General features: G+C 43.2%; 1 protein-coding gene across 1 annotated transcript in view; it reads right to left on the minus strand.

The window, feature by feature from the left end:
* Positions 1–12,846, minus strand: part of coro2ba (coronin, actin binding protein, 2Ba) — a 58,482-nt gene extending 45,636 nt beyond the window's left edge. Inside the window, exon 1 of the mRNA XM_083995363.1 lies at positions 12,625–12,846. Within this exon, the coding sequence (XP_083851489.1) occupies positions 12,625–12,639 (15 nt within the window). The 5' untranslated portion in view covers positions 12,640–12,846. The remainder of the gene's footprint in view (positions 1–12,624) is intronic.
* Positions 12,847–13,049: the final 203 nt, after the last annotated feature.

Consider the following 13,049-nt stretch of genomic DNA (forward strand, 5'->3'; position numbering starts at 1 on the left):
GAAGGTAATGAACCTACTCCTACTGTAAGACTATAGGGATTATGGCAATGGGCCAATTTGCCAAAATGTTGAACTATCCCTTTAAGTCCCCCAATACACAGTTAATATATCGTATCATATGTTGGATTGGCTGCTTTGCAGATCACTCCTCTACTTCTACATCCCTGTCATGTCTTTTTTTTGTAACTCGTCTGTTGGTCTGAAGAGTGTAAACAGCCAGATGTAAGAAGCTTCTTTGCACCAAGTCACGCTTTGTTCCCTGCACATCACAACCAACTACTAGGAATCACCGGTGCAAGAAGAGCACTGTGTTTTACACAGCAATGGTCAAGTGCCATGTCTGATGGACCTTGTCCACTGCCACCTGGCACCTGATCTCTCCAAACGTCATGTGAACTCAAAGCAGCCTTGATTATAAACCGGATTGCTTTGGCCACGCTCATCTAACAAACTGCTGACACACCAGGGTTTATCTGTGGCTCAGAGCTGACGTTTTACTCTATACTGCAGCCTTTATAAGAGGCTTATGTATTTATGGTTTATGTGACCTCCTCGTAGGCTCATCGGTCTGGTCAGCACAACAAAACACCATGAATAACCACCTGTAAAATTCATTTTCATTTCATCTAGCACACTGGACTGGAGTGTGGTTATTACAGACATGTTTAACATAAAGAGGGAGAGAAAGCACATGAGGGAGGGAAATGGAAAAAAAGAAGTGTTTTGTGTCATAGAGAGACTGATATCTACAGTATATCTATATCTATATCGCTTCTATCAGCGCCCAGAGAGAAAATAGAGCTGAATTTGACCCAGATGAACTCCATCGCTGATGTCTGTATGTTTGTGTGTTTAAGTGATGGAGAGTGTGTGGGTGGTAGCATCCTCCTCCATGGATGTGCTCTCCTCCGTTGCCCCACCGCTCACTTATGTTCACTCAGCTCTGTCTCATTCAGTGTAGAATACAGGTCTGCCTGCAGCAAAACACACCCAGAGATGCTCATACTCTGTCGGTTTCACCAGCATCACAGTGCACCACCACCACCACCGTACCACAAAAACAACTCACACAACATCAGGCGTCAGCGCTGATGAGAGAACGCACCTCAAATGTGAGTTGACACTGCATTAAGCAGACAAGAAACGCAAACACAACCCACCGCACAGTGCTGCCATTGTCATCCTCATGGTTTGGGAATGTGATGTGGGATAAAATTACGCAAGTAGATTCCATGACATTTCCATCAAGCCTCCCAAGCAGACAGCTACTGTTTCAGCAGTCACCCCCATGCTCACTGCAGTGGCACTGCAACGGCCCAGATGACATGGACTGACCACTGCAGCTTCACCAGCCCAGTGAGTGCATTCCTTTCTCACTCACTCAGTTCACTAAAACAGGAAGAGCTTGGTATATTAAACACTTGTTATTAAGTCATTTCACTTTCTTTCCCCCTATTTATATTAAGGAACACATTTGTTTCTATTTTTCACCAGTTATTATCTTGGGACATGGTGACATCAGCAAGAAGCAGACCAATGTTAAAATAAACACAACCCTTCGGACAAACAAACAGGCTATAAAATAGATGACTTTCTAGTTTATTGAATGTTAAATTCAAAGTGAGCACACCTGCATTCCCCATCAAACTAGGAAACAGCAATCACAATCAGTTCAGACTGACTGACCTGCCTGATCCACTGATCATCATGCAAATTGGTGAGAGTAAGATAGCGCTTCAGTTACCTTCTTTCAAGTTCTTATGCGTGTGTGTGTGTGTGTGTGTGTGTGTGTGTGTGTGTGTGTGTGTGTGTGTGTGTGTGTGTGTGTGTGTGTGTGTGTGGTGTGTGTGTGTGTGTGTGTGTGTGTGTGTGTGTGTGTGTGTGTGTGTGTGTGTGTGTGTGTGTGTGTGTGTGTGTGTGTGTTGGGGGGATTTGTGTGGCTTTTGGTTTTAATTCTCTTTTGTTTTGTTTGCTTTTATGGTGTAAAGTACTTTGTGCTACAATTTTATTTGATTGAAAAGTGCCATATAAATAAAGTCAGATTGATTGATTGATTGATTGATTGATTGATTGATTGATTGATTGATTGATTGATTGATTGATTGATTGATTGATTGATTGATTGATTGATTGATTGATTGATTGATTGATTAGTTTATTGATTGATTGATGTACCTTGCTGTGTCTGACTTCTATACACCCAGATGTAAGTTCATAAGGAAGAGCTGCTGCAGGCTAATGCAACAGTCTCGGCGTTCTATCAAATGTATGATGATTTTGGAGGATGTAGTTTGTGCTGCTGCTGAATTGAATTGTATTGCAGAGCTAAGAGGTGTTTGAAGAGACGAATATTCAGATTATTTATTTTGGATATAAATAACATCCCTACAGCTGCTGCTGCTGCTGCTGCTGCTACTGCTGCTGCTGCTGCTGCTGCTGCAGGCCATTCAGCCTGTTTCAATGCTAGAGTGGAGACTGTCTGATGACAGACTGTCACTGATGTTCAGGACTCTCTGAATAAGGGATGGACTTAGAGAAGGTAAATGAAAAAAGAAAGACAAAGATACATAGACATAGAAAAGAAAGCAGATAGCTGCAGTTTTAAGATGTAAGACAGAACGAGAGGCAGAAGGATATTAATGAGAGAAGACAAGACAAATGAGTAATTTCATAATGACATGTGCAGTGGATGAAAGGACAGAAAGAGAGGATGAAGTGTGAGTGTTTGAATTCATCTATGTAATTAACACAAGTCATAACGAATCACTTCATACATGATAAAAAACACAAATGATGATCTGAAACCAAAGCTTCTCTGGAATGAAGTCATTATCTAATCACCCTCAGGCTGAGAAATGCTCTCTCTCTCTCTACATACATACACAGTATATTGCACACAACCATGCACATATAAAGTAAAACACCCAGCTGTCTCTGTGCACTTATTGCCTTGTCCCCAGGCTCACAAACAGGAAGCACATCCTATGTCCTGATTATACAGACTGCACACACACACACACACACACACACACACACACACACACACACACTGAATGAGATGTGCACCTAATCTCAGCTGGAGGGGGAAAGGGGATGCTGGTAATGGTCACTCTCTCCTGTGTCTTTATTTCCGCTGGAGGATGTTTCGCAAATAATTTCACATGACTCCGTCCTCCTTTATTTCAGCAGCCTCCCAAAGGCTTGGCTCCAGAAATGAACACTTATCTAACAAAGAGCCACAACAAAGCCCCCCCCCCCCCATACTTCAGTACTGTGGTGAGAAAGCCACCTACTGTATGAGCGAGCGTCCTGTGAGAGTCTGGACTGTGTGAATGCATTTACAGCGGAGGGATGATTTATGCATTGACACAGGGAAAGAGAAGAGTTTCACAATTCTTTTGGAGACAGAGTTCAGGGTTTTTCACACAGATTTGAAAAGTACAGTTTTTCACAGACAGTTATGCACACACACACACACACACACACACACACACACACACACACACACACACACACACACACACACACACACACACACACACACAGTCAGGCACAGACACAGTGATCAGGATAAGGAAGCTTTCTGACAGGCAATGAGCTCATGAGATCTGAATGTCTTCCTGTGGTGAATGCTTTTCTGTGGCTTTCATGCAAACTATTCCCCCCTTTTTATTCTCACACTTTTTTGTCTATCCCCTTCCTCACACACAAACAACTTTCTCCCCTCGTGCTAATTCTTTTATCTGCTCCATTTATGGTGAATGTAAGGAAACAAAAAAAAGCTCAATTCTGGGTCTAGTATTCTTAATGTGCTATAGGCTGTTGTGTATTTTTCCTTTTTCAGGAATAGCAGGTTTTGGGTTGCTAGGTTAGCGATTTAGCTCTCCGTTTAATGTGTCAGTCTGTGAGGGAGAAAGAGAGACAGAGCGTGCGGGTAAACATTAAGCTTGACAAATGGCCAGTGGTCTAAATCAGACTCAATTAAGATTTATGGCGGGCGAGGTGCCCGGAGTGAAGAATTTAGACAGTTTGAGCGTGGATGTGCTGGGATTTGTGTGTGTATGTGTGTGTACAGTTTTCTATTTTGACTGGATGAATAAAACCTCTATAAAAAGCATATGAAAAGGAAAGAGGACAGTCACTGACACGTGTCAAAGCTCTCACATCACCAAGCGAATCTTGAACCATTTAACGTTACAAGAGCCCTAACTGCCTTACAGTAAAGAGCAGAAGCTATACCATAAACACGCTGGAAATGGCTTTCAGATGTCTTTCCAACCACATATGTGCGTTTGACATCAGAGCAGCACGGGCGTCCTTCATAATTGGGGTGTTTGCAGATATGTAATTGCAAACACACTTAACACAGCTGGATTGTTACTTTGAATTATGGAGGATTCACGTCAGCAGGTTAAATATAAAGTCAGAGAGAGGCACCGCGCTTGGAAGTGTGCGTTGTGATGATTGGGTTTCAGACCTGCAAGACATTTTTGCAGAAGGGAGAAATTTTGGTGGGTGCTCCTCCCACCTTCAACAGCTTAGGCTTTTAGTCTGAGGGGTTCAAGTTAAAATAGGATTAGAGTGAGGTTACGGTTGCAGTGCAGATGGTTAAGGTTAGAGTTATGAGCCGGAAAATCAATGGTGATAAAGGGCACTTGCAAGTATGGGAATACAGATATATGAATATGTGTGTGTGTGTGTGTGTGTGTGCGGTCCTCGGGGACCCTCATTTATCACTGCATGGACTCCCTTTAGTGTTAGCTGGGGAGCATTTTTAGCTGGTGTCTAAAGGAACAAAAAGGTGCTCTCCAAAGGTCAGCCCCCCCCCTCCCTGTCTTGGTCACTCTTCTCCTCCCTCTGCCCTTCTTCTCAGTCACACCCCTCCACCCCCTCCTCAGACATGGCACACTGCTCTTTCTGTGGTATCCAACCAAAAACAACTGGACCATTTAAAAAGGGGGGTCTCTCTGTGCAAATCACAGCTTTCTAATCAAAGAGGGGAGATTGTTCAACTAGACATGAGCCAAAATGGCGCAACCCGTTTCTCTGCCAGCGACTTGTCGTTATGCTTTATGGCACATTTCAATAGGTTGCTAAATGCTCAGCAGAAATTGCTCTGAATATGAAACAGAGTCGGGTCCTCGTGTTGCTTTTTATTGCCTGAAGACTCTGGCTGGAGGTTGTTTGGCAGACGGAGGGGCTGGGTGACCTCGGTCTTCTGGAGAGGTCAGTTTCTTTCACAGAGAGATCCCGCCGTGGCCATTATGCCTCTCCCTTGAACCCCGCGGGCTGAGAGCACAACTAAAACTGACAGGAAGGTAACTCGGGGCAACGATCAATGCTTGCAGCTAGCCTCTGTTGCCCCCTGTGTTGTTGGAGGACACTGAAGTGGTCTTTTCTGGAACACACTGAAAGCTGAGTGGTTTTACTGTATAGGGTTGTTGTTCCTTCTTTTATCTCATGGAAGGGAGGGTGGGATTTAACTTGGCTACGTTGTGATCAATTCAAAAAGCCCTGAGCGCACACAGGCACACACAATTCACACAGCGGAAGGTCAAAAGACAGCAGATAAACAGGTTTGCTCTTTTGCTGGCTACTCTACCGATTTAGTAGTAATGGAAGTTTTCCACCCCCGTACACATAATGCGTCTGCCAACTCACATTTGTGCCCTCCCACACATGTCCACACACTCAAGTACACACAGACAAACACAATCACAGAGCAGATGAGATGAGAACAGAGCGTCCCAATATAGTAATAATCATCTCGTGCTGTGCCCCTGATGTGCTAGCTATGTTGGCAGTTTTCTGCTGCACCGCTGAGAGCAGCATGCTGCACGCAGCACCGAGCACCTCAACAAAAACACATTCTGTTGTTTCAATATTCTCCTCATTGCCGTGTGAAGAAGTGAATCATTTGTAGATGAGCTACAAACATGTTCAACAGCCCTTTAAAGAGGAATTATGCAGGATTTGCAGTGTAACTATGCTACATATTTACCTTCATTAAACAGCTTTGGAGTAATTGTGATGGTTTAATAAATAGCTTAGCTTGTTACGAGTGACAATGGAGGCGTTCTGCCTTCCTTCCATCTAGCGTCTTACTTATTGCATCTCTTGGCTGAAAAACAATTTTGCAAGATCGAGGCCGCCACCACCCCATAATCCCAGCTCTCATCTCTGCGCACCGCGACGTCCGCAACACAAACGTGCCCCATAACCCATAATCTCTTGTTTATAATAGATTAAACTACACAAATATACACGTATTCATTACCACTCTATTGATTGATTTCTGGCCGGCTTCATTGAAAACAAATTTGCACATGGCCGGGAGGAGAGTTAGCAAAACAGTGGAAAAGCGACCGGACTTACATGGTTCCTCTTTAACAGCAACAAAATAATAGAGAAACAAATAAATGGAAGTAAAATGCTGCATGGAAGGTAGAAACAACAATAAGCATTTTGCATATTGCAGTGAAATAGAATATTTTTTTCAGAAAGTTGATTTGCGAATGGTTTCTGTTTCCATTGAGAGATGTTTTACATATAAAGCTCAATTTAATTGCGATAAACATGGCAACGGTTTTCCAGCATCTGCAACATGTCGGACAGAGACTTCAATTGCATGCATTCGCTGAGACAGCTGTTGTGGTGTTTAATCAAAGGCGACAAGCGTATGTGGTGCACATAATGACAAATGAGAGGCAAACCACTGGTATCTGGCAGCAGCCATGTACCAAAGATTTTTGGGGGATAATAGTCAACAATGTTTCTGGATGTCATGTGACCACTCGTCACGGGACTTAAATTTACTTTTGCAAAATATGGCTTACTCAATTAGCTTGAAAAAACAACTTAATTTCCATATTTCAAATGCTTTTCAAGTTCTGGTTAAGGCAAACACAGCTATTGTCTCAAAAAGCATCATTTTCCATTTACCAAGTGTAGCAAAAGTGCATCAGGAGATTTTACATTACAGCTTTCAGAATAAAAGTACTGATACTAGGTTGGATATAATAAATAATTGTCAGCGAGTTGACAAAGAATAGATGAATGATAGTAGAATAGACATTATTTACATTCACAGTACTCTGCACTGGATTCATGAAAAGAAGACTTTCATCAGCTTCTACCCAGCAGTGTTTAAAAGTCCTGCTCCCAGCATCGCTCCTCATAAACCTACAGTGTAACTACATCATCCTGCAATTTAGGGATGCACTGCTCTCAGGTATTTCACTAATCATATTACAGTTTTCAATTTGAGGGATTATGATATTTGGTCACAATATATGAGCTAAACCTAGCCTAGAAATCTAGCTGCACCCTAGCGGGCAGCCAATCTATTTGCTCCGTAGGTGGGTCTAGAAACGAGCCATAGGAACTTTTTGAGTCTCGAACACCGTTTGTGTTCACCAATCACAGCGCTCTATCTGTTTAGAGAGTCGTTGGGCGGGCTTAACGCCATGACGACATACATTTTAATTGGCTTGTCAGGCTAACGTCATCCTGCTCTTTGCTCTGATTGGTCGTAGCGCTACCCTATTGGTGCAGAGGACAGCCTTCATCCCGCCCCCTGGATTGAGCCGAGGTCTACCGGTCATTGGGGATCATCCCTATGTTCCCCGGGTCCTGTTCCCCAGGTCCTATGTTCCCCACTTTGTATGGGACCCTAAAAAAGGGTCCTATGTTCCCCGCTTTTCCCCAAAAGGGTCCTATGTTCCCCTCTGTGTCCAGACAGGGGAACATAGGACCCTTTTTTAGAAAATGTTCCCCGCTTTTCCCCCCTTTTTGTGACTTTGAGTGAGAAGTGTAATTGTACCATTGGTTGGGTTTAGGCAACGAAGAAAGGAGTTGGTTAAGTTTAGTAAAAAGACCAGGTAGACGCTAGACAGGCCTGATAGAGAGAGAGAGTCCAGGTAAGTAGAGAGAGCCCATCAACCAGCAACAGTGGGGAACATAGGACAGTTTTTCAGAAAAAGGGTCCTATGTTCCCCAGTATGTATTGCGACCGGGGAACATAGGACCCTTTTTGGGAAAACCGGGGAACATAAGACCTGGGGAACATAGGGCCCGGGGTACGCTCCCGGTCATTGCCAGATTTATAGATTTATATACATTTTAATGATATAGTCTGGCTTGTCAGGCTAAGCTAAACCTGCAGGCCTTAAAAAATGACTGCCAGTAAACTGAAGTGTTATTAAGAAGCTGAAGAAGTGATGGTCCCGTCTAAGAGAGGACTGAGCCCAGTAGAGCCATGTTTGAATTTAAACATGCAATGACCTATTTTGTCTGTCAGCATTTTGTAAGAGGAGTAAATGTTAGTTTATTTTTTTCTCTTGGTTGATCTGTGTATTAACATCCATCACCACTGGGATTGACGAGCTATAGCAAGTAACGTCTGAACAGAAGTATGTCTGCTATGGAAAATGAATCCTGGATGCAGTAGCTCAGGGATCAACAATAACCAGTATCTGTTACTGCCTTCACGGCTACAGTCTTCTGATAGATTCGATGGGAGAGAAACTACTTATTCCATAGAGAGAGAGAGAGAGAGAGAGAGAGAGAGAGAGCAAAAGCAGACCTGCTGGAAAAGCTTCAATACTTTATTTGGAAAAAACCTGCTGCTGTAAAAAATGTTTGAATCTGACGTAAGTGTTGGAGGATTAAACTGTCATCTAGGACCACCACCAATGTGAGGTCTTCTTGATGTTCAGGATGTATCACAAAGAGAGACAGAACATCTCTCAAAAATGAAAACTCATGGATGCAGCGGCCAAAACAACATCCAATATACAGTGCACTGTGTTGTGTAATAAAGATCATTTTTATGTGACTGTAAAACCATAAAAAAGTGTTGAATTATCAACAAGAATAAATAAGTAAATAAATTAAGAAATACATAAAACAGCAAACTGTTTGTCCCCTGTTGCCCTTGCCTTGTCCTAGTCTCTATATTTACACATTTTTAATTAACTCATTGAGTGCCGCGCTCCTTTCCAAAGTTTTAGTCAAGTGTACTGGCAATTTAGACCATTTTTGACTTTTTATGTAGAGCCATAGTGTATTCTATATTATTGCCACCAACACATACTGTAGCTCAATTGAAAGGTTTAACTTTATGCTTCAAATGACCACAAACCGTTTGTTTCTACGTGCCTCTGTTCCTGAGAAAAGTCAAGCTAAACATGGCTGGGTTTCACCAAAATCCCTCCTTTTTTTCTAGAAAAGGAGATAGAGCGTCTTTTATGAAAGGTGCTCTGTTTGTGCCTGTCGCTCTTCTCACACTCGCATTTCTGGATCAAAGGGCTCGTATAAGATAAATATATACAACAATTGTTGTTCTATTCACAAAACCACCATCGGGGGCGGGGGGGGGGGGGGGCGCCACTAAACAACAATAACACAGACGCACCGTGCCGTGTCACAGCCTCTGGCCGCGGAACGTGAGGGTCTGTCGGCCACAGCGGCTCGCGAATACCGGTCCCGCCGGTGGTCGCGGTCCTTCTGTGGTACGGGTCGGTGATGCCGGTCTGCTTTGGCCCAGAGACCATCAGATTTTACCGCGGGAGGACTTTGGGGAGGACACGGTGTTGCTCCAGCTGAAGACCGGGCGGGACAGTCGGCTGAGAGCTTCCTGTTTCTGCTCCGAGCTGCTGGAGCCTCGCGGGTGAGAGCAGAGCAGCTGCGCTGCATCTGCGCTGCATCTGCATGCAGAACTCCGTTTGCAAAAGCCGAGTTATGATAAAAACTTCCACATCATGAGCTGTCATGTGACTTTGATCGTCATCTATTTCAGTTCTCCTCGTCATAGAGTCCCCAAATTTACATATAATGTGTATTAAAGTGTCTATTTTCATAATTAAAAAAAAAAAGCAAAAAACGAAAAATCTCGTTTTTGGCACTCAACGCATGGGAACGAAAAACGAGAAATTACGTGGTTGGCACTCAATGAGTTAATTGCTTATTGATTTATCTTTTATTTATTCCTTCCTGCTTTAATTTCCACATTTATTTCTGTATTCTTTAATTAGATTGATTATTTTTGGCACCCCTATGACTCCATATGTTGCCAGCACAGGTTGCCAGCCTGACATCTATTCTATAATAAAATACCTGACCTGATTTCTTAAGAAATATCTTAAATTTGGTTTTGCCTGGACATCATATCGCTCCTCTTGTCATCTCAAAAGATTGTTGATGTTTTACAGCCAAAAAAGCTTATCATTTATTTATTACAGCAAGGACACTCCCGGCAGAGCTTTGTTTAAGCCTTGTTTAACAACTAGTTTTTGGTTAATCAGATATGCAGACATGCAGATGAGGAGGAGATAACCTGAGTAATTCTGTGTTTAGCTAACATTTTGGTGCTCATAAGACCAAACCACACCAACAATACACTGTCTGACTGGGATCATGCTCTTTCTACATGCATAAATGTCTATGTCCCTAGCAGTATTTTGTAAATCCATACTGTAATATTAAGAGATCAGGCCGGACTCGGTCTGATACTACGTGGGCATTGCAGGGACAGCCTCTCTCAAATATTGTCGGTCTGCATCTGTGTGCTGCTGCTGGGTAGAAGGTTGTTTAGCCCTGTCAGCATAGAAGCTCTTGTCCTGTTTCCCTCCCAAGGTGACTTGTCTGCTGTTGGCAGGCGGAGCTATGAAAACTGCTCCCTTGACTCTCTCTTTCTCTGCCTCTCCCACACACCCATCATCTTTTAGATACCACTGGATAATGTGCTTTCATAGCTCCTTTTGCTTTTTTTTTTTTTTGCAAAGATGTCAAAGCATGTTTTTGCCTGTCTTTTGTTCCCTCCCCTCATTCCTTCCTCTTCACCTCATTTCCATATTTGCATGTTAAAAAAAAAGCAAAGATGCTAGCAAAGACAAAAAAAAAAAAAAAAAGGAAAGTCACGGGTACATTCATTAAAATTCTCTTCGGTGCCTTTGGCCACGTCTACAGTCGGACTCGCTTTGGCTTTGGCTCCATGCCAGCGTATAGAACACCTGACCTTTTCCTCTTCCAGCTCTTGGTAGTGGAGAACATCCACCTACACAGCAGCAGCACACACCTCCCACACCACGTCTCTCACACATGGGCAGAAAAACTCTACTTCCAGAGTGGCCGTCTGTGGGTTTGTGTGGATTCGTTTAAAGGAAGACTTTCAGGCTGGAAACACAAACCAAACTGTTTCCGTGTTAACAGAAGTTTTGTGTGGAAGTTGCAGGTGTGGGACCATCAGTGTGAGTAAATAGGCCATTGTCCTGTGCCACCAGTGGGTCATCTATTTCTGTCCAGGTTAATTCTCTACATGGGAGTAGGTGTGCTAATTTCCTCTCTCTCTGTGTGTGTCTCTTCCTGTCCCTCTCCCTCTCTCTCTCTCTCTCTCTCCCTCTCTGTTAATTGATTAAGAGGATTGGACTGGCTGCTGCAGCATTAAGCACAGACTGCGACCACCAATACACACTTGTGTCAACACAAACACTCCCACAAGCAGGGATAACTTGGAGATCAGCTCCAGACTGCTAAACACAAACACATTTGTGTTGGTGTCTCTGCATTGATTTATATACAGTATATTCACAGATTCACTGGCCAAACTCCTAAAATTTCCTAAAAAAACAAAAATATTATTATTATATGTTGGTCACTGTTATTACAATGATGAATGTATTCAGCAGTTTGCCTTGTGGAGAAACTGAAGGGTGAGTCCCTGCAATGAGACATTACATTTTTCATTGATATTTGCCAAATAATAAAAAAATATTATTTTTCATTTAATAATTTGTTTTAAATGATGTGTAAACAGGGTATAATCCCAGCTGCCACAAACCAAGAAGCTGCAACATGACAAAATTACACTGACACAATAGACAGCCGTTTTTTGTTTTGTTTTGTTTTTATATGTAAATGCTACTTTAAACAAGGATTTGCATATTGTAATGGGCTGTTAATTAGGATTAGAAATCACTGTTTGTCAAAATCAGAGCAGGGCTTTAGGAGATACACTGTACTGTACACCCTGCAGCTGCTAGCAGCCAATTAGTATGAAAACATTTATCAGCTCTTATAATCTAGTAAATTACAGTTCCAAACGTTGTCTCCAACAATACATACTCTCAGCAACCCTGCATGTGCATATCTCAGTTAAAACATGCAGGTTGACACAAAATTGCCCGTTTAAGAAACAGTGAAGAGTGTGAGGCCTCACATTTCATTCATTCTCTGAACACAAAGACCACATAAAGTTTATACAGCTCAAACACACATAAAATAACTTCTTCATACCCAGAATCCATGTACGGTATGTCACTGCAGACTAGGGGATGCGATCACAGAATCAGACTTTATTTTATCATTTATCATCTTGACCAGACTGCATTTCTGATGGCCACACAGTCACACAAACACACACACTGAGATTAACACACATCCACAGGAGGCAGCATCCTGACAACCTTGCACAACACAGCAACTCCGGCACTACTCAAAAAACTCATACCCGGCCAATCAGAGAGGATAATAATACATTAAACAACCTTCACATTGCAATCTGATTCCAAGCCCAGAATCACTGGTGACAGCCTGTAAGTTGCTCTCCATCCAAACCGCTCTTACCTTTGTGACAGTCATGCAGAACCAGTGTGTGAGGAGCAGGCCAGTGTCCCCTTCAAGCAGAGAGCAATGCCGCAGGAGTGTGAGAGTGATGAGGAGGAGAGGAGAGGAGGGCAGCTCTGCTGAATATGCAGGGAGAGAGAGAGAGAGAGAAGGAGGGAGAGAGAGAAAAGAGGAGGGGACAGACAGGTTAGTGTGTCTGGCTCACTAAGTACCGAGAGGGTGATTGCTGCTGCAGTGAAGTAATGGCTGGCAGACTGCGTGCGGTTGGTTACTACAACAGGGAAAAGCTCCCTGCTAGGATACACCCCTCCCCTCCCTCCCCCCCTCCCTCACCAGCTGCACACACGCACTGATGATGCGCACGAGGTCTGTCCGCCTCTCTTTCTGTCTCTCTCGCAATATGATTAGTGGTGGGCAAAATACAG

The sequence above is a fragment of the Trachurus trachurus genome (genome assembly GCF_905171665.1).
Source record: "Trachurus trachurus genome assembly, chromosome: 3".
Taxonomy (NCBI): Eukaryota; Metazoa; Chordata; class Actinopteri; order Carangiformes; family Carangidae; genus Trachurus; species Trachurus trachurus.